The 25,951-nt window shown below is 36.2% G+C and overlaps 3 protein-coding genes across 4 annotated transcripts; 1 reads left to right on the forward strand and 2 right to left on the reverse strand.

Annotated features, from left to right (window-relative positions):
- The first annotated feature begins 1,021 nt into the window (after positions 1–1,021).
- On the forward strand, positions 1,022–5,946 carry LOC133309435 (nuclear envelope-associated protein 2-like). 2 transcript variants are annotated; one of them, XM_061510204.1, is made up of 7 exons: positions 1,022–1,264; positions 1,415–1,765; positions 2,194–2,301; positions 3,460–3,921; positions 4,034–4,135; positions 4,697–4,852; positions 5,885–5,946. In XM_061510204.1, exons 2-7 carry the CDS (start codon positions 1,544–1,546, stop codon positions 5,918–5,920), a joined length of 1,086 nt encoding a protein of 361 aa, XP_061366188.1. In that variant the 5' UTR covers positions 1,022–1,264; positions 1,415–1,543; the 3' UTR covers positions 5,921–5,946. The 2 variants fall into 2 exon arrangements, with proteins under 2 accessions (XP_061366188.1, XP_061366189.1); XM_061510205.1 differs by lacking the exon at positions 5,885–5,946 and having other exon boundaries at positions 4,697–5,854.
- On the reverse strand, positions 5,930–7,983 carry LOC133309489 (glucan endo-1,3-beta-glucosidase 3-like). Its single transcript, XM_061510271.1, has 3 exons — positions 7,923–7,983; positions 6,232–7,653; positions 5,930–6,138 (listed from the first exon to the last, which is right to left on the reverse strand). Exons 1-3 carry the CDS (start codon positions 7,981–7,983, stop codon positions 6,080–6,082), a joined length of 1,542 nt encoding a protein of 513 aa, XP_061366255.1. The 3' UTR covers positions 5,930–6,079.
- A 3,236-nt stretch (positions 7,984–11,219) lies between these two features.
- LOC133309490 (serine/threonine-protein kinase haspin homolog) lies at positions 11,220–24,527 on the reverse strand. Its single transcript, XM_061510272.1, has 15 exons — positions 24,385–24,527; positions 24,205–24,300; positions 23,449–23,539; positions 23,082–23,270; positions 14,934–15,080; positions 14,617–14,726; positions 14,213–14,324; positions 13,528–13,620; positions 13,373–13,434; positions 13,161–13,291; positions 13,007–13,077; positions 12,875–12,927; positions 12,197–12,263; positions 11,591–11,717; positions 11,220–11,496 (listed from the first exon to the last, which is right to left on the reverse strand). The coding sequence occupies exons 1-14, from the start codon at positions 24,525–24,527 to the stop codon at positions 11,592–11,594; spliced, it is 1,491 nt and encodes a 496-aa protein (XP_061366256.1). The 3' UTR covers positions 11,220–11,496; position 11,591.
- Positions 24,528–25,951: the final 1,424 nt, after the last annotated feature.

Consider the following 25,951-nt stretch of genomic DNA (forward strand, 5'->3'; position numbering starts at 1 on the left):
GGATAACAATTTAAAAAAAAAATAGAATTATAAAAAATTAAAATAATATTTCTTTAAAAAAATAAGAATTCCTTGCTTTTCAAAAATAATAGAAGCTAAAAGTTAAATATTTTTTAAAAAGTTTAATTTTACTTCAGCCCTACTCCACTTTACTATCATTACATTACATATATAGTAATTTTATATATAAAAAATGTTTATTAATTTTAATATCCAAATAATTTTTTATTTAAAAATATTTTTAATGTGATTCATCAAAGGGGAAGGATATTGTAATAACCAATTAATGTTACTATCAATGTTACTACCAATCAATTTCACCGTTAGATCGATTATGTTGATCCAACGGTTATATTTATTTTCATTTTTATATGGTTAAAACATTACATATGAAAAATTATAACTATATAAATGTGAAAATAAATATAAAGTATTAAATATGGAGAATTATAACCATATAAAGATAATAGTAACATTTAATCTAATAATAAAATTGATTGGTAGTAACATTGATAATAACACTAATTAGTTGTTACAATATCCTTCTCCTTCGTCTAAAAGCAAGATAGTAGTGTTTTCAGATCGAAAACTTGTTTGAAGGTGCTATAAAAGGGACTCTTTGATTGAATCATTAACCAGTATGATCGAATTTAATAATGAGTTTCGATTTTCTCATGCGGTAGGAGAATTTTTTTTTATGCTGTAAATACACATTATGTGAGGCTCACATCTATTAAAAAAATAAAAACAAAAAAAAAAAATTACACAAAAATCACTAATAAAAGAAAAAGACATAGAAAAATGTTTTCCCTCTAATAATACTGTATTATGTAATGAAGATTTATGTGGCAGCTGCATAAATGAAGAACCCACGTGTTATTCAATGACACGTCGAGATCAATAGTTGGATTTGCCGCGAACAGTGTCAAGAACTCAAGACCATCGAATCCTAGCTCTAAGCTGTAGCTTCGGAATTTGTCCTGTTACCGAACACACAAGGTTCGAATGACCTAATGTTTCACACTTTCACACCTAAATAAAAAAACAGTTCACTTATTTAGCGAACCAATCGAATCAATTAACAACACCACTCAGTTCCCATATAGGACAAGGTAACTAATAAAAAAACACAGTTTCAAATTATATAAAGAACAAGAAAATTGGTGAAATCACGCACGGCTGCGTTCGCTTCTGTTTCTTAGGAATCAATCTGGACTGGACGCCCTGCACAGAGTCAGAGAATGAATCTTCTGCTCACAAAATGGTATGCTACGTTACGTTTCTTTCTCTAACCCTTTACTTTGTTGTTTGGATAATCGACTTAGCTTCTTTTTTTCTTTTGTGGGTTTGTGAGCAATATGTTTTGTCTTCAGTTACCTTTTTTTTTTTGTTCAAGTATCATGTTCACATGCAGAAATGAAGCGTAACAGCCACAAATTGGTGATCTCTTGTTCATAGGATTTGATTTGACGTAAATACACTGCCTCCCAGATTAGCTCAGAAGTAGATAAAGGCAACATTGGATTGAAAATTTGTAATTCCCATGTCAATTTTGGAGAAACCATCTCAGTCCTCATCTTCATCAGGTTATTTACCGTTGTCATCCTTAGCAGCTCAAAATGTTGATCCATTGTTAAAGGATTTAAATGAAAAAAGGCAGAGCTTTAGGCGAAACGTGGTTTCATTAGCGACAGAGTTAAAGGAGGTTCGTGGCATACTTGCATCCCAGGAGCAATCATGTGCTAAAGAAATCCTAACAAGACAGGTACAAAATTTTCTATGGTTTTGAGTTCTGTGTCATTTTATTTTTATTTTTAAACCAAGCCTTTTTTTTCTTCATTTTTTGTCATATTATCATTGCAACCTTGATGTCAATGATTTCCACTTTTTGAGTCTTTGTGTATATTCAACCCAAAACCTTAAGGGTGAGGGCTTTTTTTTGGGCTTGGAGGTGGATATTGCACAGGCCCAATCTTTGGTTTACCTTTTTTTGTGTGCTTTTTATTCAATTCCACAAGTGATCGAACTCGTGTCCCCGAAGATCTGATACCATATAAAGAATCAATTCAACCAAAAATCTTAAGGTGTTAGGTGAAGATCTTTTTAATGATCTATATTATTCTCTAACAGGATCAAGGATAATTCATTGGTTTTAATCGATCAATATTGAATGTGTTTTTTTCTTCTTCACAGGAAGCAGAGTTAAAAGCCAAGAGCATGAAAATGGAGATTGGCATATTGCAGAATGAACTGGAAGAAAGAAATGAGCAGCTTCAGGCTTCAGCTTCTTCTGCTGTGAAGGTTTGAATTATGTTTACCAATTTTATTTTATTTTTGGAGGGGGTAAAATGTGTACTATGTTTTTTGTAACATTTCCCTTGATCTTATATTGCTTTGTGATCAAAAGTGATGTTAATTATAATTTGTTCATCCAAAAAATTTCCACGATTCATTGAGTATGTCTTTTACTTTTCTTGCGTGGTGTGGATGATCGTATATGTTAAACAAATGATATATTGTGATACACGATGCTCCTCTTTTAGGATACTTTTTACTTGTCCAGTTGTCCACTTTGAGTCTAGTGGCTCCCATAGCAGAAAAAGCGTGACTAAGTGTTTTGATATATTATGATTTTGCTCCCTTTTAACCTGGATTGTCTTTCAGTTTTTGTCTAACACTTTTTTTGCCTACACTAAACACTAATTATTAGCTTTGCATCACTACTACTAAAAAAATATAAATATTTTTTTTTTTGTAAAGTATTTTAATGTATGGAATATTCTGTCATTGTTTTTCCAAGATTGTTACAATTAGTTATCATTCAATGTGTATAAACTACAAAGGCTGGATATCAGTTTTGGCTTTCGTAGTCAACCAGTTGATTTTAACCATATGTAAGTATAAGGTATTATTCAATATGTTCAAGTGACTTCTCCTGTGCCATATGTAATGCAATATTTTATGTCTAGGGATTTGACATCTACCAATAACTAAGTAAAGCCAACAGAACAAGAACTTCTCTGTATCTGCAACACACTTCAAATAGGTGCTGCCAGACTCCAACTTTTGAAATTCTTTCTCAATGGCAGTCACTTATTTACTTAGTTGGGGTTCAAGCAAAAAGTTATTGATGAAATACTAGACTTTTTTGGAAAAACAGTTACACATTTAACATATAAATAGATTGTATTGTAAGAATACGTACAGGATCTTAGTGAAATATTAAGTAGTTGCAACAATGGTTTCATGTAGCTATGCAAAAGGACAATCCACTTTTATTTAAAATAGAGTATTGTATTCTGATTGTGACTGGGATTCTCTAATGAACAACAGCATTCAGGTGCAAAGTAATTCATCAAAGTAAAACCATCCCTGATACATGTTTATTTAGCCCAGGCAGTAATCTGCGTGTCCTTGACTCGTGAGCATACTTTTATATTTTTTCATTGCTTGATGCAGTATCTGAAGGAGATGGATGTTCTTAGAACACAGCTTTCAGCAAATAAAGCAAGCACAGATGCAAGTGCTGCATCAGCTCAATCAGCACAGCTCCAATGCTTTGAACTTCTAAAAGAATTAGATGAGAAAAACAGTTTGCTAAGAAAGCATGAGGATTGTGTCATTAGGCTGGTGGAGCAACTAGATAATCTACGGAAAGATCTTCTGGCAAGGGAATCTTTGCAAAAGCAATTGAAAGATGAAGTCCTAAGAATTGAGCATGATATTATGGAGACCTTCCCAAAAGCTGGAGAGAACAAGTATTTTGCACTGAGGAAAATATTAGATGAGGTTTCTCCGAAGAATTTTGAGAACATGGAGAAGCTTCTGGTTGTTAAGGATGATGAAATAGCAAAACTGAAGGATGAAATTATGATTATGTCTGCCTATTGGAAGCTCAAGACGGAGGAATTAGAGTCACAGGTAAAGCAATCCTTGTTTGCATCGTAATTAGTCATTCACTTATTTAGTGGTTTCTTTTCTTTTGAAGTTCCATGGCTTATGTATTTAATGGCATTAATGTGTTTTAATACAGTTGGAGAAACAGCGGCATATCGACCAGGAGCTGAAAAAGAGGGTGTTGAAGTTGGAATTTTGTCTGCAGGAAACTCGTTCTCAGACTCGGAAGCTCCATCGGGTAAAATCCAGCCTTTTCTCTTTAATATTCTACAGCTGAAGAGTAGTTTTTCCCTTTTAAATATTCATATTATTCCTGTTATTTACAGTGAATTGGGTTCTACTGGTTGATAAATTCATCCAAAGAGACAAATAAAAAGTTGATATCATTATTGTTCATTTGCGAAATATGTACTATTAATTTATATGAATTATTTTTTGTTTAATAGACAATAATGATGTATCAGTTTTTTGGTTTAGTGTACTCAATTTATGTATACTAAGTTACAACTTTCGTGTACTAATCTATTTCTTCTATTGGTGTTGCTTTTTGCATTTTTCAAATCAGTTGCTTTGATTGTTTTTGAATCAGAATATGCATTGAATTGTGAAACATGCTTACAAACAAGGTTTGGTTTTTCATCTACTACTATGCCCTTTTCATGGGTACCGTGATTGGTTTATTGTTCTATTCCGTTACCTTAAATAAGCAACTTAATAGGTATATGTCCCTCGTATACGTGGGCTTCACGTCAATCCTTATCAATTGACATGTTTCATTTTATGGGTTTGTGAAAGACAGATGGGAGAGCGACGGGACCAAGCTATTAAAGAACTGAGAGATCAATTAGCAGCAAAACAACAAAGCGAGGTTGTGGCAGCAGAACAGCAAAATGATTTCTGGGAAACCTCTGGATTCAAAATCGTGGTCTCCATGTCAATGCTGCTGATCTTGGTGGTAATTTCAAAGCGATGATACCATTCTTGTGTATAGAGAGAAATTATACCTTCGAGTTTATTCAAGAAGTCTAGAGAAGTGATACAAGTCATTTTTGCATTGTAGAAATGCTTTGTTAAGAGTTAAGATCACAAGCATTTTTGCGGTGTTGTGTAAAAGTTATGTTGCAATATCTGTGCTCATATAGTTAAAGCTAGTTCATTGCATCATTGTTGTTAATAGTGAGAGGACCTGAATGTAAGCTGTTAATTTGTGGATTTATCCACACCACAATGATATATGGCTTTCTGAGGAAGATCACATTCATATTTACTCATTAAGGATGACGTTGTAGTTAAATACCTAATGGACTATCTCGGTTTGTGTTGAACACATCAGTGGTTAGGTCCTCTATGGTTCAAGTATAGCCAAACATTCATGCTCTATGGTAAATAAAATTGAGAAGTGCTCCTTTGGAGTGGTTCCTCAAAAGTCTTCACAGTTTACCAATACCATAATTGTTGCTTTACATATAATTATATGAACCGTGACATCTCTTTATTCATCTAAATCTTGACAGGCCCTCATAACAGACTCTTTTTAAAGTTACGAAATTGTTCCCTTGACCATCTCCTAGTTTCCTTGATTTTAAGTTTTTAACCCTACCCACATGAAGTATTTTTGCTGAATAACAATCCCCAATTTATAAGCAAATGAATTTCCAAAACAACTCTGACCAATGAACTATTCTAGTACCCGGACCTGACCATAGCCTGTTACACAGCCTAGAAGCTACAAGTCATAGTCATCTCCACAGTTGAAATCCTTAACTTATATTCTTTCACCTAAGCGAAAGCTTAACATATGGACGAACGTTTTTTTGTCTGTGTCATCATCACGTACTCTTCACTTCTACTATAATGTTTCTGCACCTGTAGACCAGTACAACTCTAAGGTGGAGCTAGAGTATTGATCTTCTCTGTTGATTTCTATGGAAAACTTATCCCTCTATGAGTTCATACTGACTCTTCCACTGACCAATGATATCACCAGAATGATGCAGCCAAGAAAAGGTCTGAGATCAGCTGAATGCGAGGTACTTAAATCAGGAGGAGGGCTTTGGGACCCAATAACTGAAGGTGAGATACCAGAGCTGCAAAATATGGTATTATAAAGGACCATGATTAGTATCTTCAAGGCTTAATGGTACCAAAGAATTCTTGCAGCAATGAAAGCCTAGCCTTTCACTTACCCGGATGTGCCTGCTCCTGAAGATGATGATGATGGGTAAATGCAAGAACCCGAGCCTAGTCACAATTTAAAAGTGTTCTTTAGAAATGGTCTTCAATTTTGTGAAGCGTAATATAGAAAATTGGGATATTAAACTATTAAAATCTTACTCGGATTGGTGTTAACTATAGTGGCAGCCCCTCCAAAGTCACAGCTTGTTGGAGCAGGATTCTTTTGGTAGTAGCTGTTGAAGGCAAAAGAAGCATGGTTTTGGATGGAATTTGGATTGTAACAATTCCCACCTTGCTGTATTTGTGAACAATCTACACCTGCCATTCCACAAGCATAGTCCAGTGCTGATTGTAGAGTAGTTTCTGGAACTCCAGTCTTTGCCACACACCAGCTCTGCCCCGGAATGGCTTGAGCAGTTGTGTTTGGGGGAGGAGTCGTCACAGGAACACTTCCTGATGGGGGTGGATAAGAAGTCACAGGTTGTGCCCCTGGAACTGTAATGGGAGTTGTAACCGGATTGGTGACAGGTACTGGGGAATTGGTTGGATTTGTTGGGGTTGAAGAAACAGGTGTGGTAGAAGGAACTGTCATAGGTGTTGCAGCTGGATTGGTGGGAGAAACTGTGACAGGATTGGTGGAAGGAACTGCGATGATGGTTGGTGTATCTGGAGGTGTGACAACTGGTGTATCTGACGTTGGATTTATGGGGGGTGAGTTGTTTGTTTCATCTAGAGTTCTTCTGATATGGACTTTGCTTAGGTTTTCTCTGTAGGACAAAGGAAATATCTCTTCCTCTTCTATTTTGAGCTCATTCTGTACAAAATATTCGGTGGTGTGTACTTCTACATATAATGCAACTATCCTTTTTGTGATATGAGATCTTGCTTCAATATATTTGGATACTGCCTCACTAAATTGAGCTAATTCCATTGAACTTGGAATAACTGAGCCCTTGATTGTCAGAACCACGGGAACATCTTTGCATGGAAGAATAGAAGCAGCAAGTGTGGCTCGTTTAATAACAGACTGAACAAAGTGATCCCCCATGCTTAATTCCCCATCCATGCTGTCTTCCATCATGATAAATGAATTTATTTTCTTCATAAACCAAAGAATCCTTAGGAGATCATTTTCATATGATGCATTCAAATTCTCTAAGAATGACAGTGGAAATGCTACTGAGACTTTTACTTCCCTGCTTATTTGATGCTTGCTGAGAATTGAATGCATTGATTCCAGAATAGATAAAAGTAAAGTTGTCTCATTTTGGCCTAAGCACTCCCTGCCACAACTGACAATGATGCTTCTGATGTGTACTTGTGGAAGAATGTTTACAAGATGAGCATTTAGCCATGAAACTCCAGATGATTTTGAAGAAACAAGATTTTCAACCCGGATTTTATTTAAGAATAAATCAACTGACACATCGGAGTTAGTCAGAGTGCTCAAAATCTTATGATCTGTTACAAAGAATCGAATCTGAGATTGAGAGATCTTGTTTTTCTTGAGGAATGTGGTTCCAGCAGATGTTGAAAATGCAGTGTCTCCTCTCTCCCGAAATGAAAAACCCACCACAGTACCTGCAAAGAGTGAGAAAATAGGATTAGAGTATGAAAGCCCCAATTTGTTTTTTATTTTTTTTACTTGAATCTAGTGGAGTAGTCCAAAAAACTAAAGACAACAAATTGTACAACACTTATGGGATGAAAAGGATCGACCCCAGTTGGTGATTCAGATTCAAAAACAGAAACAAACCAAGGAGAAAATGTTAAAAGTTGTGACTTTGACTGAGAATATTCACCAGAACAAAAAAACTGATTACTCAACGATACCAGTATCAGTTACTCACCCGAACAGCAGATAATGAAAAAAGAGAGGAACAAGAGGCATAGAGAAGCTTCCTTGGCCATTATAAAAGAGTGCTTCTGGAATGTAGAATTACCCGGTTGGATCATCATTGTGATTCGTGCAAGCTTTTAAAAACATGGCATGGAACTGGTTGTAAAAGCACCTAGGCCCGGAAGGTGCAGAAGATAAAAAGCCTTAAAGGTGAGGAGGAACGAAAAGGGTGGACAAGTGTCAACAAAAGAAAGCGACCAAGTTGTGATGAAAAAGAAAAGACTTTACTTTGTCATTAAGCATGGAGCTGGAAATGTCTTTGGTCTGATAAGAGCACATAACTGTACAAAGAAGCAACATGTTTTTATTGCTTCTTTAATTTTCCCGAAGCCCTAGTGCAATATCTAGCTGCCTCTCTTTCCAAGTGACCAAATTTATCATTTGCATTTACAAATACTGGGACACACATGCCCTGTTTCTCTCTGTTAAGTAAAGACTCGACCTTTTGTCTTTTGCTTAGTTTTATGAAACTTTAATTTAATTTGGATTATGCACATGTTAAGCAAAGTTAATGGATGGTCTATTGTGTGCAATTGGTTTGTGCTGTTGGATTCCTTGACTCATTCATGAATGATGTACCAACCGCATCTTCAAGGTGGCGGTTGTTCAATAAATTCAGCTTTGGGAAAGTTCGGTCAAGAATAATAAATCCTGAAAAACTGGCCTTTAGCCCTTTACAATGAACAAAAACTGTTGACACTTTTTTATTGTTAAACTAGTTTTCATCACCAGTATATTGAAAATTAAGGGAAATTTTACTTTTTTCTTATCCTAACAAGTATAGGAGGGGGGAAAAACTGGCCAGAAAAAGAAATGATTTTACTTTGAGAGATGAGATGTGAGGGATCAGACCATGTGGGTTGGCGTCATCTTAAGATTTATACAAAAAACAGTCATATTCGCTAAAAGCAAGAACCATTACTAAGAGTAATGGATTGATATTTAACTAAAAGTAAAAGAAAGTCATGGATGAAATTGAAGGGAAAAAAAAAAGTTTTTTTCGGTGGAGTAGGCCCAAAAATTCAATTTTGGCTATTGGCTGTTGGTTTATGGGTTGTGCTGTGCAAGCATCATATGCAATAGTGCAAAAAATTTTAGAAATGGCGAAGCCCTAGAGTGCCTAAATATGAGTGGGGACAAGCCATGTGGAATAATCTATTGTGCGAAACCCTTTCAACTTAATCAAAAGTACTATCTGACTAGGCCTCCAGCCAAAAGCAAAGCAAGAGAGTGATAGGGCTGACGCAGTTTGTGTGTCAAAAAGGAGCCTTTCTAAATCTCCAAAACCACAAAACGGGAAGCATACAGTTCCTCTATAAGGGCATGGATTCGTGCCATCAAGTATCAATAAAGTTGTTTCAACTTTCTTGTGTCTATATATATATATATATATATATATATATATATATAGAGTTTGCATTTGTCATTTAACATGACACAACAAACTTTTCTACACACACTATTTTGTGGGGTCCACACATTTTGAAGAAAAAAGAAAAAAAGAAAATTACAGCACGCAAAATGAATCTCTATAACATTACACAATCATTTTTTCTAATACAGAATTCTTATAAAACCCTATATATATACATATAGGGAATAACATCTGTCATTTTTATTTTATTTTTGTAAATAATAACATCTGTCATTTTAAAGAATATAAGTTTATATCATTTTAGATCCTAACCGTTGATTTCTGTCCATCAACGGTTATAATTTATTAGATTAAAATTATTAATTAATTAATAATAAATTTGGCCCGTTAAGTTTGACCCAATAGATTATAACTGTTGATGGACGGAAATCAACAGTTAGGATCTAAAATGATATAAAATTATATCCTTTAAAAGGATACATGTTTTTCCCATATAATATATATATGGGTAAATGATTTCTCCGGTCAATGGAGATAAGTTATCTACAGTGAGCCCAAAACGATGTTGTTTTGAGGTGGAAATCAAGATGATTTTGTAATTATAATATATTGCAGTGTTATTTTAGTCTTTGTCATTATAATTTTTTATTCTTATAACCCCAAAATGACGTCGTTTTATCATCACTAATAAAAATAAAAAATCTTAAAGCAAACCTTTTATTGGTAATTCAATAAAGTAACATTGTATGATATGAAATAAGAGTTTAAGTCTACCAAAATAAAAAATAAAAAAATAAGAGTTTAACATTTATCATATTGTGAGAAATAATTTTATCTCTTACATATACATAAAAGTATATGAGTCTTAGTTTTTTTTTCCTCTTCTTTTATATCATCCCACATAGATCTTATATATTTTTATAGGGTTATGTTTATCTCATTTTACATGAGATAAACAACTCTCCTACACACACAAAAATAGATGGGTCTCTCCACTCTTTTTTCTCTCTCCTCTTACCTCTGGTCCCACTTATACTTTTATTTCTACAACATGAGATAGTTTTTTTTCCTACAACATAAAAAAAAATATCCCATTTTTATATGTACATAAAAATAAAAATATCTCGTACAACGTAACAAAAGTTAAACTAATTAAAAAATAGATTTTATAAGAGTTATGTTGTAGGAAAAGTAATTGTGTCATGTTACAGAGATTCATTTTCCGTGCCTTAGTTTATTTTATTTTATTTTGCTTCAAAACATGCGAACCCCACAAAATATTGTGTGTGTAGGAAAAAAAAAATTTCATGTTGCAAACCCCTTAAAAAATTGTATATTTTGAGTGATATCATTATCAACCAGTGTTGCACCACCAAGCTGCAAAAATATAATGGCAGATTAGGAATAGAAAGCTTACGCCGTCGATCATATCAATTATAAATGTACGTTCATTTATAATGAATAATTTAAAATCATCCGATTAATTTTCTTAATAATCCTCTTAACTATTGGATGAAAAATATTAAATATATTTTAATTTCTTAAAAAACTTTCTGCCTTTAATACTTTTCTTATTAAGTATAAGAAAAAAGTGTCAGGGAGATATATCAAAACTCTAATTTTTAAATTTGTTGAGGAGTTGGTTAGTCTCTTATTAAGAAAAGAAAAAAAGAAAAAACCTTAACTAATAAATAAAATTTTTATTATATTGTATCAGAAAAACATTTCATACCTTTAAATAAATGCATTTAATTAAGGAAAATTAATTCCTTGGTCCTTTTCTTTCTCTTTTTTCCTCCTCTCTCTCTCTTCCTTTTCTCGCCAAGCTGCCCACATGAGTCGGGTCCACGATATATTTGCTCCTAATTAAGGCGTTAAATACTTCCTTTTAAAATAATTATCACTTTAAGTACAAGAATTAAAAGTACATTGCATAAATATGTTGCCAAGTTCTATTGAAAACTAATCAGTATTTAGTTGTTACTTGTTAGCATATCCTCTCAGGAGCATTTGAATAACAACGATGGAGATGGCGAAGCCAAATGGCAAATTTGGCGCCGACACAGGAACAACGAAAAGTTGAAAATCAAATCTTTGAGACGGTTCTCTTTCTGTGACTGTGCCACAGAGAGAGTCGTAGAAGTGCCATCTACAGTACAGAAAGCAACAAAAAAAGAGTAAGCAGAGAAAGCATAATTTTTAAGTGATGTATCAAATTCAGATTCAGGGTACACAGTCCACACCTCACTTGCCATGATCAACGAACATGTCACTGAAAAAGGGATCAAGAATTGCTTCCTTGGCCGAATCATACTTATCCAAACGTTTCTTCAAGGAGCGTAGATCTCTCTCATTCTTGGAAGTACGTTCCTGCAATAACGAAAGTTCATTATATACTTACTGCCTACTTTATGATCCATTATTTGCTGTTTTAACCAGAAATTAGTGCAGCCATTCTGTTGACACTGTTCAATTCATTTCAGGCTATAGAGTTTGTGATTACCCAAAAAGACAACAAAAAAAAAAAAAAAAAATGCTGTTCAGCTCAGGAGTAATCATCAAATTCACATACCAAAGTGAACGCGTATAGTGTATTCAGAAAAATAAAAAGACTGACTTTCTCATCATTAAAAATGATTAAGAGTGTTACCAAAAAAGAAAAATGATTAAGAGTGAAACTATATTGAAAACGAGTAAAGCACAGTTGTCTAACTTCAAAGTAAATAGAGCAAGACTTGCAGAGTGATATCAAAAACTAAAAATAGCAATTCTACCAGAATCCATATAATCCATATACGAAAAATTAGCATAACTGGCACGTGGTTTCTAAAAATAGATAGAGGACTTACGAACGATTTCTTCATGAGGAGTATGTCTACCAAGTAGATCAACCACAACACATTCGTTTTAGGAAAACTGTGAATTCGGAAAAGCAACAAGGATTTAGTGTCTGGGAAAATAAAAAACAACAACAAAGAACATTGTAACTTCTATACCGGGGCTAATGTGACGAGTGTGCCAAAATTTATAATTCCAAATCATATTATCATATTGGCGCGGAATTATACTTGAATCAGTTGAATGTCAGGTAAAAATTTTATGGTCTACACGGAAAACTTAAGAGGAACTTATCCTAGAACGAGAACATGCACCACATTCATATACTTTTGCCCAAAGTAAATCAAAGACGTAATTTGCACATAATCACTCTTTTTTTAAGACCCATGTAAGCAAGAATTCACAAGACAAGCCTTAACTCCCATCCGTCAGTGATTATTATATGTGACCAAAGAACATACTCCCTCTCTTTCTCCTTCCTTGGTTTCGTAAGGGAGCACTTGACCAGTCACTTACTTCGCTATAAAATATTATATACCTCCCACTCTTACTCTTTCACTCTCACAATGGACACTCCACGCATACACACGAAATATGAAACTCAGAATCAAGTATTCAACTTCTTATTTTCCAATAGAGTGAAAAATGACTTTGATAACTAAAATTAAATAAATGTATGAGAATCTTACCTTCCTTCCCACCAATCATCAGTTACCTCCTTCATCCTCCGATATGTTCCTGACTGCACGTGATACTTAAGAATCATTTGTGCAATCACATGGAACTAACGGAACTTACGACTCTAAATCAGCATTCCTTACCTGTTTGTCTCCCTTTGGACCTTTAAATAGATCAGGATCTGAGGAAAGATCAAAGTAGAGTATTCTATCACCTGTGTATATAGGACAGTTAATCATAGCAAGTGATAAGTTTAAGATCCGATATCAAATTAAAGCCAAAACTATAAGCGCTCACCCGTGTTTATTCTTGATAAAGTAAAGTCAATAATAGATATTAACAATCCATACGTTTTAACTAGCATACTCCTGCCATCAAGAGTAAACTGCAATGTTACAGAATCACTTCGGCTGACGAGTATATTTCCCCTGAGCAATTGGATATGCATAAATTAGTAATCATACAAACGCAATGATTGTATACATAACGTCACTGCACGATGACCCTACCAGTGAAGATCTCGATGTTCAAATTCATATGCAGACTCAGACACAGCAAGCCCAGCTGTAACCTGTATTTTATGACGGAAATTAACTTTCTAGAAATTAATCCTTCATCGAGCTGTAAGCGCTCAGTAGCTGTGATCGTAACATGTAAATCATACCTGAGCCAGTAAAGACCTTGCCTCGTCAAAATTCAGGAGTACAAAACTTTCAAGATCCTTACCACCGTGTTCTTGAACGAAGACCATGTAACACTAAATGAAACAAAATGTGAGTATATTGAACGTATACTCGTATACTCGTATACGCATGCAACCGTTAACTGTAACTATTCTTGTTTGGGGGATTTAGTCACACTTAGATCTATGGAATTGTGGATTTCTCATTTGGTGTAACAAATATAGTAAATTAGTAACCAAAGAGTATCCCAACTTATCTATACTTTCCAACAGTTTTTTTTTTTTTTTTTACAAATAGCCTTTATCTGTGAAACACAATTAGCATGAGCTTGTTTCACAGATGAGGCTAGAAGCTTCAAAATCCATGCCCATCCTTTTATGTTTGCAGCAATATATCACTATAAGTAACATTGAGAAATTTAAATTAGAAATAAACGCAAGTCCATAACTAACAAAGTCAAAACAGGAAACCGGTTTTTTTTTTTTACAAATAGCCTTTATCTGTGAAACACAATTAGCATGAGCTTGTTTCACAGAAGAGGCTAGAAGCTTCAAAATCCATGCCCATCCTTTTATGTTTGCAGCAATATATCACTATAAGTAACATCGTGAAATTTAAATTAGAAATAAACGCAAGTCCATAACTAACAAAGTCAAAACAGGAAACCTGTTTCTCTGGGAACTCTTTTGGGTGATCATTCTCTGAACCATGCTTATGATCCCAAACTTCCCATGCTCGAAGCAGTGCTGCATTATAAGGACCTTGGCAAACTCTAAATCTATCACAGAAGACACAACCATAGATACATGAGACGCTAGCACTTAACCTCAAAAGTATTAGAAATTTGTCTTCAGTGTGTAGCACAAAATAATTATTTTAAGCTGGGCCTGAGGGCAGTTACCATGCTAACAATCCGTGTTTCTGCTTTCAACCATTCCAAGATGGCTAAAAGTACACACTCACAGACTCAAAAACTATGGTTAAGTGGTAAGATTGATAATCAAAACTTTGTTTTCGCTTGGAAAAAAAATTTAGGTAGCACCTTAAAATTATTGAAGTCAGATACTTACTCAATGGAATCTATGAATGTTCTGCATAGATTCTGAGAATCTCCATCATTTCCTCTCAATTGATTAAGAGTTTTGCAAAGAAGCACCTCCTCCAGTAATTCTTCCGATTTCTGTAGTACATAAAGCCATACAGTTCATTAACAAAACAATACTATAATTTATCCATGAAAGTAGCATCCCGACCAGTTCAAATAAATTTGACAAGGATAGTCATTAAAATTTCATCAGCTATTCTGGTCGCAGCAAGGGCAAATACAGTTACATTTGAAAAATGACTCCCGTAAACAACAATAATACAACATAAAAGCCACGGTTACCTTTTGGACTTCCCCGTTCACTCGGAAGTCCCCATCAAAAGGAACTATTTTGCAGACATAATTGTCAACCTTGAAAGCTTCTCCATATGTTCCTTCACCAACTTTCACAATAGTTTCCGAACCACTAGAGAAAGAAAAATAATGTTCCTATGAACACAAGGACATACAATCATACTAAAAAAATCCATCGGGATCGAAGTCAAAATGACATTGCTGCACTACTCGTTTCAACAAAGGCACTGCCACACTTCTGAATTAAAAATCACTGAAGTAGTTCTTGTATACAACATTTGAGGTGCCTTTACTTGAATTCTGTGAGCTTGAATTTTAAAATTAGCCGAGGGGTAACAAATGCCCTAAAAAATTTAGTTCTCAACCTCACCCCATCGGGGAAAAAATAAACACATTCAAATTGATAACTCAAGTCCCATCTGATCAACATCAACATCAACAACACCTTTATCCCAAATTAATTGGGATCGGTGATAAATGAATCCACATGAAAGATACAAAACGGTTGAAAAAAAATTAAAAAAAATAAAAAAAAAATAAAAAAAGTAAAAAAGTAAAAAAGCCAAAAATAAATAAATAAAAATAAACAAATAAAATAAAAATATAAAATAAGATAAAATAAAATAACAATATATGTATATATAAATAAATAAAAGTAAAAAAGAAAGGGACAAGAAGAAGTGGGGGAAATGAAGGGGAAAAGGACTAAAAAGGGACCATCTGGAACATAGGAATAACAGCGGGTCTAACCCTCCACCATACTTATAGCTTTTCTCCATTCCGTTCTAAGACATATTGTCCGCCAATCTATATCCCACTCCATTAAATCTTGTTTTACTACTTTCCCCCAAGTAAGCTTCGACCCACCTCTGCCTCTTTTTGTGTTGAGCTCTTGGTAACAAACTTCTGTTCTTACAGGAGCATCCGTGGGTCTTCTCATCACGTGCCCAAACCACCTCAATCTATGTTCTCTCATCTTCTCGGCTACCGGTACTACTCCGACCTTTCGTCGAATATCTACATTTCTTATCTTATCCATCCTTGTGTAACCACACATCCACCTTAACATCCTCATCTCTGCTACTCCCATCTTATGCTCATGTTGCCTATGTTCTGGCCAGCATTCTGCTCCATATAGCATTGCCGGTCTTACTGCCGTTTTATAGAATCTTCCTTTTAACTTCAGGGGGATTTTGCGGTCACACAAAAATGCAGATGCACTGCGCCATTTCATCCACCCTGCTCTGATTCTGTGATTTACATCCTCATCATCTCTCCACCGTTTTGTAAAATGGAGCCCAAGTATTTAAAAGCATCTTTTTTGGGTACCTCTTGACCATTTAGATGCACAGGTTCTTGGTCCTCATCTCGTACCAGAGAAAACTCACACTTCAGATACTCAGTCTTGCTTCGACTTAATGTGAATCCTCTGGATTCCAATGTGCTTCTCCACAATTCAAGTTTTCTATTAACACCCTCCTTGCTCTCATCAATAAGCACAATATCGTCTGCAAAAAAATTAATGAATGAATTAATGTACAATGATCCATTGGTTATGAATAAGAAGTGGGTTAATAAAGAAAAGAGAAAAAGAGAAGATGAAGAGGTGTGTGGGTTTCAACAAGTCCCACATTGGACAATTAGTAGGAAATGGGAGAGTATATTAGCTCCCACTTCCCTCTCTTAGATTGGCCCTTGGGTCACTACATGTTTTATGTAGGGGGGAGAGCTAGGTGAGCATTGGTTCACCACACACGCGCGCGCCGCCGCCGCCGTCCGTCCGGCCGGCTCGGATCGGTTCGGTTCGGTTCATAGTGTGTAATAAAAAAATAATTTTTTATTAAATTATTTTTTAATATTTTGTCCAAAAAAAAAATTTACCGTTGCTTCCCTCCAACCAAAAAACGTTTCTACCCGCCGGTTTTTTGATCAGTATTGAACCGAACCGGTTCTTTCCCTTCGTGAACCAGTCACCGGTTGTGTCTGCTCGCTGAACCGGTCACCGGTCGTATCTGTTCGTCGGAACAGTCACCGGTCGCACCCGTTCGCCGCCATCAGACACGGCGGTTCGCCGCCGGCGACTGTTCATCGTGACCGGTCAGTGTCTATAAATAGACACTGACACCTTCAGAAATCCATCCAGTTTTTTTCCCTGCACTTAAACTCTGCCGAAATTTTTCTTCTTCCGGTTTTGCATACTGTTGTTCATCCTCCGGTGTGACTTCCTCTGGCATTTTGTTGTGTTCGTTTGGGCTGTTGATTGGTAGTGCCACCATTCTTCAGACGAAATCCGTTCTATCCTGGGAGACAAGTGTCCATCAACCTTAGGCATCAGTGAGGGGGCAAATTGTCTTAAGGAGACACGTTCTGTGGGCTCGGATTTAATTCCTTATACTGCATATATTCATCCTTTCATTCTGTCTGTTTCATCATTCTGCCACTGACAAGTAAGTCTGTTTTTAATATTTTTAATTACACAGTGATAATCCTGATCATCTACCTCCTCTGCTTTATACATGGGTTCAAATCTATTAGTGATATAATATCACCCACTGTCTTCAATAACAATCTTAAGACAATTTTGGTGCTTTTGAACCTGTGATCAGTACTTATTTTTCGTTATATATACTGTTTCTGTTTTATTTATTGTGTGATAAATTAATCTGTGTGATTAATTTCGGATTCTGTTTGTGTAACAGAAATGGCTAATGTAAGTACTAGCAATGCCAATGTTACTGCCTCTGTTCCAATGCATGCTGACAAGCCTGAAAAACTGAATGGAACAAATTTCAAACGCTGGCAACAGAAGATGTTGTTCTATTTGACAACTCTGAGTCTAGACCGTTTCCTCAAGGAAGATGCTCCTAAACTGAAAGAGGGAGAAGAGTCTGACAAGGAAAAGGTTGCTGCCATTGATGCTTTTAAGCATTCTGACTTCCTTTGCAGGAACTATATTCTCAATGCTCTAGACAACTCACTGTATAATGTGTACTGTACCCTGAAGACTAGTAAGGAACTTTGGGAAAGTCTGGACAAGAAGTATAAAACTGAGGATGCTGCCTTGAAAAAATTCATAGTTGGCAGATTCTTGGACTTCAAAATGGTAGACTCCAAATCTGTTGTGAGTCAAGTTGAGGAACTTCAAGTGATTGTGCATGAAATTCATGCGGAAGGAATGTCTCTTAGTGAGTCTTTTCAAGTTGCTGCTTTCATAGAGAAATTACCAAACTCTTGGAGAGACTTCAAGAATTATCTGAAGCATAAGCGCAAGGAATTGACACTTGAAGATCTGGTTACCAGATTGAGAATAGAAGAAGACAATAAGATGTCTGACAAGAGGAATGGCAACAATCCTATGATCTCCAAAGCTAATGTAGTTGAAGAGGGATCAAAGTCAAAGAAGAGGAAATATTCTGAAGATGGAAATGCTAAGCAAGGAAAGGGCAAAAAGTTCAAAGGTAACTGTTTCAATTGTGGGAATCCTGGCCACCGTGCAAAGGATTGTAAGAAGGAACAAAGGAAAGATCAGAGGAAGCCACAAAAGTTCAATAAGAAGAAGAAGAGCACTCAAGCCAATATGGTTGATATTGCTGATCAGGTTGAAGAACTGAATCTGGCAGCAGTGGTGATGGAGTGCAATCTGATGGGAGACTCCAACGAATGGTGGGTGGACACTGGTGCCACCAGACATGTCTGTTCAAACAAGGGGATGTTCTCCTCCTATACTCCTACTGATAATGATGAGAAACTTTATATGGGTAATTCATCTACTTCAAAAATTGAAGGAGTGGGCAAAGTGGCTTTGAAAATGACATCTGGCAAGATAGTGACACTGAATGATGTGCTCCATGTGCCTGATATTCGCAAGAACTTAGTCTCTGGATCTCTGTTAAGCAAGAATGGCTTTAAACTTGTATTTGTTTCTGATAAGTTTGTACTTACTAAGAATGATGTGTATGTAGGAAAGGGCTACCTTAGTGGGGGCCTTTTCAAACTGAATGTGATGACTGTAAACAACTCCAATATTATTAATAATACTACTACTTCTGTCTACTTGCTTGAGTCTTCTAATTTATGGCATAGTAGATTAGGACATGTTAATCTAAAGTCCATTAAGAGTTTAATACATTTAGATTTATTACCTAAATTTGAATGTTTAAATAATAAGTGCCAAGTATGTGTTGAATCAAAATTTTCGAAATTACCTTTTAAATCAGTTGAAAGATCAACCGAGTTGTTAGATTTAATACATACTGATATATGTGACATGAAATCTACACCATCTAAGGGTAATAAGAAATATTTTATTACATTTATTGATGATTGCAGTAGATATTGTTATGTGTACTTACTCAATAGTAAAGATGAAGCTATTGTTGCTTTTAAGCAATATAAAAGTGAAGTTGAGAATCAACTCAACAAGAAAATTAAAATGGTAAGGAGCGATCGTGGGGGAGAATATGATGGCCCTTTCGAGGAATTCTGTATAGAGTCTGGTATTATACACCAGACAACAGCTCCTTATTCACCGCAATCAAATGGGATTGCAGAAAGGAAAAATCGGACACTGAAAGAGATGATGAATGCTATGTTAATTACGTCCGGTTCACCACAGAATTTGTGGGGGGAAGCCATGTTGACGGCTAATTATATTATTAATAGAATGCCCCACAAAAAGATAAAAAGCATACCATATGATATATGGAAAGGAAAGAAGCCATCCCTGAAATACTTTAGAGTGTGGGGGTGTTTGGCTAAGGTTGCGGTTCCTAAACCTAAAAGGTTAAGAATCGGACCTAAAACCGTGGATTGTGTATTCATCGGTTATGCACTTAATAGTAGTGCTTATCGCTTTCTAGTGTATAAATCTGATGTCTCAGATATACATATTAATACGGTGATTGAATCAAGGGAAGTTACTTTCTTTGAAGACATATTTCCGTATAAGAAAAAACATGAATCAAGTGGTAATGATGATGATCAGGTTGAGATACCTCGAGATGCTACAACTGATACTGATACCGTAGAGGACATAGAAGATGAACCTAGACGTAGCAAGAGGCAAAAGACCGCCACATCCTTTGGACCTGATTTTATGACATACTTATTGGAAAATGAACCTCGGACGTATAAGGAAGCTATAACGTCCCCGGAAGGACCATTCTGGGAAGAGGCTATCAATAGTGAGATAGAGTCTATCTTGTCCAACCACACTTGGGAACTGGTAAATCTTCCTCCTGGCAATAAGCCGTTAGGAAGTAAGTGGGTGTTCAAAAGAAAAATGAAAGAGAATGGCACTATTGATAAATATAAAGCAAGGCTTGTGGTAAAAGGCTACAGGCAACGTGAAGGTTTCGATTACTTCGATACTTATTCACCCGTTACAAGGATCACATCCATCAGGATGTTGATCGCGGTAGCTGCATTGAATGGATTAGAAATACATCAAATGGATGTGAAAACTGCCTTTTTAAACGGCGACCTGGACGAAGAGATATATTTAGAACAACCTGAAGGTTTTGTTGTTCCAGGACAAGAACGGAAAGTTTGTCGCTTAATAAAATCCCTTTACGGGTTAAAGCAAGCTCCAAAACAATGGCATGAAAAATTTGACAAAGTTATGTTATCAAATGGTTTTCGAATTAATGAATGTGACAAATGTGTCTATGTTCGGAATACTGAAAAAGGTTTTGCCATTGTCTGTCTTTATGTAGACGACATGTTGATCATGGGTAGTAATAATCAAATGATTAATGCTACTAAACAATTACTTAAAAGTAAGTTTGAGATGAAAGATATGGGGATAGCGGACGTTATCCTAGGAATTAAAATCCATAGAACATCTGCAGGGTTGGCATTATCACAGGCTCACTATATAGTTAAGGTTCTTGATAAATTCAAGAGTTTGAATATAACTCCTGTGAGGAATCCTGTAGATTCTAATTTGAGTTTATTAAAGAACACTGGTAAAGCTACAGCACAAAAGCTATATGCTCAAGTGTTGGGAAGCCTTATGTATGTTATGAACTGCACCAGACCTGATATTGCTTATGCAGTAAGTCTGTTAAGTCGCTTTACCAGTAATCCAAATGAGAATCATTGGAAAGCTATGGTAAGAGTTTTGGGATACTTGAAGTATACTCAGAATTATGCTTTGCATTACGAGAAATACCCCGCGGTTATAGAAGGGTATTGTGATGCAAATTGGATCACCGGCTCTAACGACACTAGATCCACAAGTGGATATGTGTTCGCCCTTGGTGGAGGTGCTGTGTCTTGGAAATCGTCCAAGCAAACCTGCATTGCAAGGTCAACCATGGAAGCAGAATTTATTGCTTTAGATAAGGCCGGTGAAGAAGCCGAATGGCTTCGTAATTTTATTGAGGATGTTCCTAATTGGCCAAGACCGGTACCATCTGTATGCATACATTGTGATAGCCAAGCAGCTATTGGAAGGGCCAAGAACGTCATGTATAACGGTAAGTCTAGACACATACGTCGTAGACATGATACCGTAAGACAACTACTCTCGAATGGAATCATTTCAATTGACTATGTTAAGTCTAAGGAAAACATAGCGGATCCGTTAACCAAAGGGATTCCTAGAGAGTTGGTTGAAAATTTGTCGAAAGGAATGGGTTTAAGGCCTATCAATTGTTGAGCATTGCGGTAACTCTACCTAGAAGAGTGGAGATCCCATGAACTAGGTTCAAAGAGACAACTAAGTGATGGTCAACTGTTCAAACACTGTGGAGTTTTTAAACTCATACTCATTCCTAAGACAAGACAGTGTATTTATGAGGGTAAGCATTAAGGCTTTTAGTGATTTCTTAATCTGTTGTGTTCAGATGATGTATAGTGATTTACATCACAAGAAATCACCTATGTGAGTGTGAAGTGAGGGCCGCTTCTATGAGAATTTTTAAAGGCCGATTCTCTAAAACACTCGCAGAACCAGGCAGGTGTCCCACGGCCAAAATGGGCGCAACAAAGGACCAACAATGCTAGAGAAGCAATTGTGTGACTCCTATTGTCTAGGTATACACTAAAGGTTGACGGTTCAAGTCGACCTAGACCACCGATTGACCGAGTATATCCGATAGGTTTTCACTAGAGAAGGTTCAAAGGTAACTCCACCTATCTCGATGCAGTTGTTTCTCGTTGAGGAATTTACACTTTGCATTTATACTCTTATGCATTTTGTCACGATGATTTGACTTCTTATCCATGTGGGGGATTGTTGGAATTAATGAATGAATTAATGTACAATGATCCATTGGTTATGAATAAGAAGTGGGTTAATAAAGAAAAGAGAAAAAGGGAAGATGAAGAGGTGTGTGGGTTTCAACAAGTCCCACATTGGACAATTAGTAGGAAATGGGAGAGTATATAAGCTCCCACTTCCCTCTCTTAGATTGGCCCTTGGGTCACTACATGTTTTATGTAGGGGGGAGAGCTAGGTGAGCATTGGTTCACCACACACGCGCGCGCCGCCGCCGCCGTCCGTCCGGCCGGCTCGGCTCGGATCGGATCGGTTCGGTTCGGTTCGGTTCGGTTCATAGTGTGTAATAAAAAAATAATTTTTTATTAAATTATTTTTTAATATTTTGTCCAAAAAAAAATTTACCGTTGCTTCCCTCCAACCAAAAAACGTTTCTACCCGCCGGTTTTTTGAGCAGTATTGAACCGAACCGGTTCTTTCCCTTCGTGAACCAGTCACCGGTTGTGTCTGCTCGCTGAACCGGTCACCGGTCGTATCTGTTCGTCGGAACAGTCACCGGTCGCACCCGTTCGCCGCCATCAGACACGGCGGTTCGCCGCCGGCGACTGTTCATCGTGACCGGTCAGTGTCTATAAATAGACACTGACACCTTCAGAAATCTATCCAGTTTTCCTGCACTTAAACTCTGCCGGAATTTTTCTTCTTCCGGTTTTGCATACTGTTGTTCATCCTCCGGTGTGACTTCCTCTGGCATTTTGTTGTGTTCGTTTGGGCTGTTGATTGGTAGTGCCACCATTCTTCAGACGATATAAATCCGTTCAATAACACAGCTAATGTGTGATGATAAACTGTAACTATTGTGCAAGTGTCCATCAACCTTAGGTCAAACAACAAATTCATATAAATAGGTTTAATTTTCTGGAGTATAACCATTTTTCCAATCTGGAGCATACATCTGGTATTGGGGCCCCTTCCGTCATATTGCCTAGGGTCCATGTGCCAACTTTCTTTGGTGAGGGGCTCTCCTCCAACAACTGAAAAGCATCAACCTCTTGAAAATATGATTTCTCCTTGTCAAAGTTTGGAGGTTGCGCAACCTTTCCCTATCATTGATTTAGATATCATTTGATGCTATTGTTCAAAATTACAAGAAAGAATTCATAATTTCCAACTTTCTGATAAAAAAATTAGAAGATTAATAGGAAAAGCGGATGCAGGATATAAAATTATTTTACAAAGATTGCCAAGCACAATGTAAGACATGAGTTAACAAAAACATACTTTGGGAATAGCAGGTCTCCCTTTTCTTTTGTCCTGCTTTAACTGAGGCTGGTAAACCATACAAGCACCAACAGCTATACTTGTCCTCCCTCTGTTAAAATTGATTTATCGAAAATTAGATGAAACCACAATTAATAATCATAATGTAACAAATAGAGCAAAGAGAATATTCACAATTGCAAAAGAAAAGGTTCAAAAAGCATAATGCCCAAAGGCATAAAAAATAAATTTTTTGTGATAACTGCAAAGTATTCAAAACTATAGCCACAAAGGCAATACGTCAGATTAAAAGAGGTCAAACTAGTTAGTAAGATTGGCAATGCCTGCCAGGTCAAATATAAGTAATGGCAGTGAACAAACAAAGGCATACACTCCCAGGATTAGTTTTTGAATTTTCGAGAGCCAGAACTCAAAAACAAAAAAAGGGGTTTTTCTATCTTCATACTTTCTAGTTCTACTTCTACCATGAAATGCTAATAATGGCATGGTGGCCCTCAAAACATAATTAAACCAAGTATAAACCAGTCATAATCAGCCGCATATATGATTCATTTTGAACAAGAAGGAACCTAACAAGCAACTGGTATAAAAGGGGACCCTTGATTGCATAAAGTGATAGAAGACTGTTCAAGTATCTTCAAGCTAGTTTGCGTTGGAATCGGTTTTAACGCTTTACCTTAACTTTGAAAAAAAAAAATGGGAGAGGTTTACGGAAAACTCAGAAAGCACAGTACATTTAGAAATGGGGAAACAAACCTGGTGGAAAGAGAACGATTCCAACTGACTCGCTTGTTTGGGTCGGCCAAACTCACCCGATTCGGACGCGGACAATTAGAATCTGAAGAATGAATTCTGGAAAAATCGAGAATGAAAACAGATTTTCAAAAAAATAAAAATAAAAAATGAAATAGTAAAATGGTACGAAGATTGAGTTACGAGTTGGCGTTGTTGCGAGGGTTTCTTCTTCGGTAAACGACGCCGATTTGACGTTGGTGATGATGATCTTGGGTTTCAACGGCCATAATTTCTGACCATGGATCAAGGGATGTCCCATCAATTGGTTTGGAATTGGAACCCATGCTCTCTCACGTTCAAGCTTCGTTCAATTCAACGGCGTTCAGTTTCAAAACGATGCCTGGCGGGAACTTTTTGTAAATATGCACCGTGCTTCACGGTTACGAATAGACCCCTAAACCCGATTGGACCCGACCCGATATTTTAAAAAATAAATAAAAACATAAATTCTATTCAAGTGATCGGGATTTGGTGGAAAAGGTGTTGAACGGATGACGTTGAATCCGATATCTTCTGTAGCGTTAAAATGGAATATAACAATTTTATTTTATTTATCATTTTTGTAGTAAAAATTCATCTCCAGTTTTATTTTATTTTTAAACTATATTAAACATAAAACAAAATTCACATGTTATTATCATCATTGTTATTAATAAGTTGATTTCTGAATTTTTTGAATGATGGGCCGAAAATCGGGGTCATTTCTCCCTTGTCCAGTGCTCGGCACAATATGTAATATTAAGGTTGTATTTAGTTGGCTGATCAGATAGATAGCCATTGGAGAAGTGAGATTGTGTTTGACCAAGTTTGATTGAAGGGAGCGTTTGGTTGAGGAGAAATTTTTTGAATACTAGAGAAATGTAATTGATAGAAAAATGGTTGGAAAGTGAGTTTGGTAGGAAAATATAAAAAAAGTTGTTTGGTTTAACAAAATATTAGTGGGGAAATTGGGTTAAAATTGTTGAGTGTATGTTTAGTTGAAAATAAATGTTTGATGGGAAAATAGATTGAATTTAGGAAAGTAACCTTTTAATAAAATTTTGAATAAAATTTTGAAGGACCCTCTAACGTCTTCGAAATGTGCAACAACGTCTCCATTCACTTTGCTTGAGTCTCTTTGTCCTCTCTTCAGGCGGCAACCACCAGCACCGGGCGGTGAGTGAGCTTGTGGTTTAGTTTCTTAGTGAACAGCCACAACGAATCTTGCAAATTAGGGCGGTGGTCTGCATTGGAGTCGTGCTTTCAAGCTTAGGGTTTGTGGTGGAGTTAGGTTTCAGAGACAGAGGAAGTATACCATCTCAGTTCGTATCTTTCGGGTTATTTATATTTCTCATCAGCCCATGGTTTCATATGGTCTATGGCTACGGAGTTAACTTCGTTGTCAACTTTCTTTTTTTATTCTTGTTACATTTCATGCGTGAACATCCGTGGATGGTTTTTTTTAAACAAGGTTTTGAGGTCTATGTCTTGATTATGCACTGTTGGGTTTCTTGAGTTTTATTACTGTTACCTGACCTCCCATGCTCACATCTGGGTTTCTTGAGTCAACTTCGATTTTGGGTTTCAGAATAAAGACCGAATGGAATGGAGATATTTGGGAGAGATGTAACTGAGGCTTGGGGTCACATGTAGTTAAGAAGAGGGATATAATTGTCACGCTCTTCATCCACTTTTTCCATTTCTCTTTGACAGCAATACCACGTTAGAA

This window comes from Gastrolobium bilobum, unplaced genomic scaffold (assembly GCF_033153095.1).
Source record: "Gastrolobium bilobum isolate Gb01-03AN ecotype WA unplaced genomic scaffold, APGP_CSIRO_Gbil_v1 utg2122, whole genome shotgun sequence".
In the NCBI taxonomy this organism is placed as follows: domain Eukaryota; kingdom Viridiplantae; phylum Streptophyta; class Magnoliopsida; order Fabales; family Fabaceae; genus Gastrolobium; species Gastrolobium bilobum.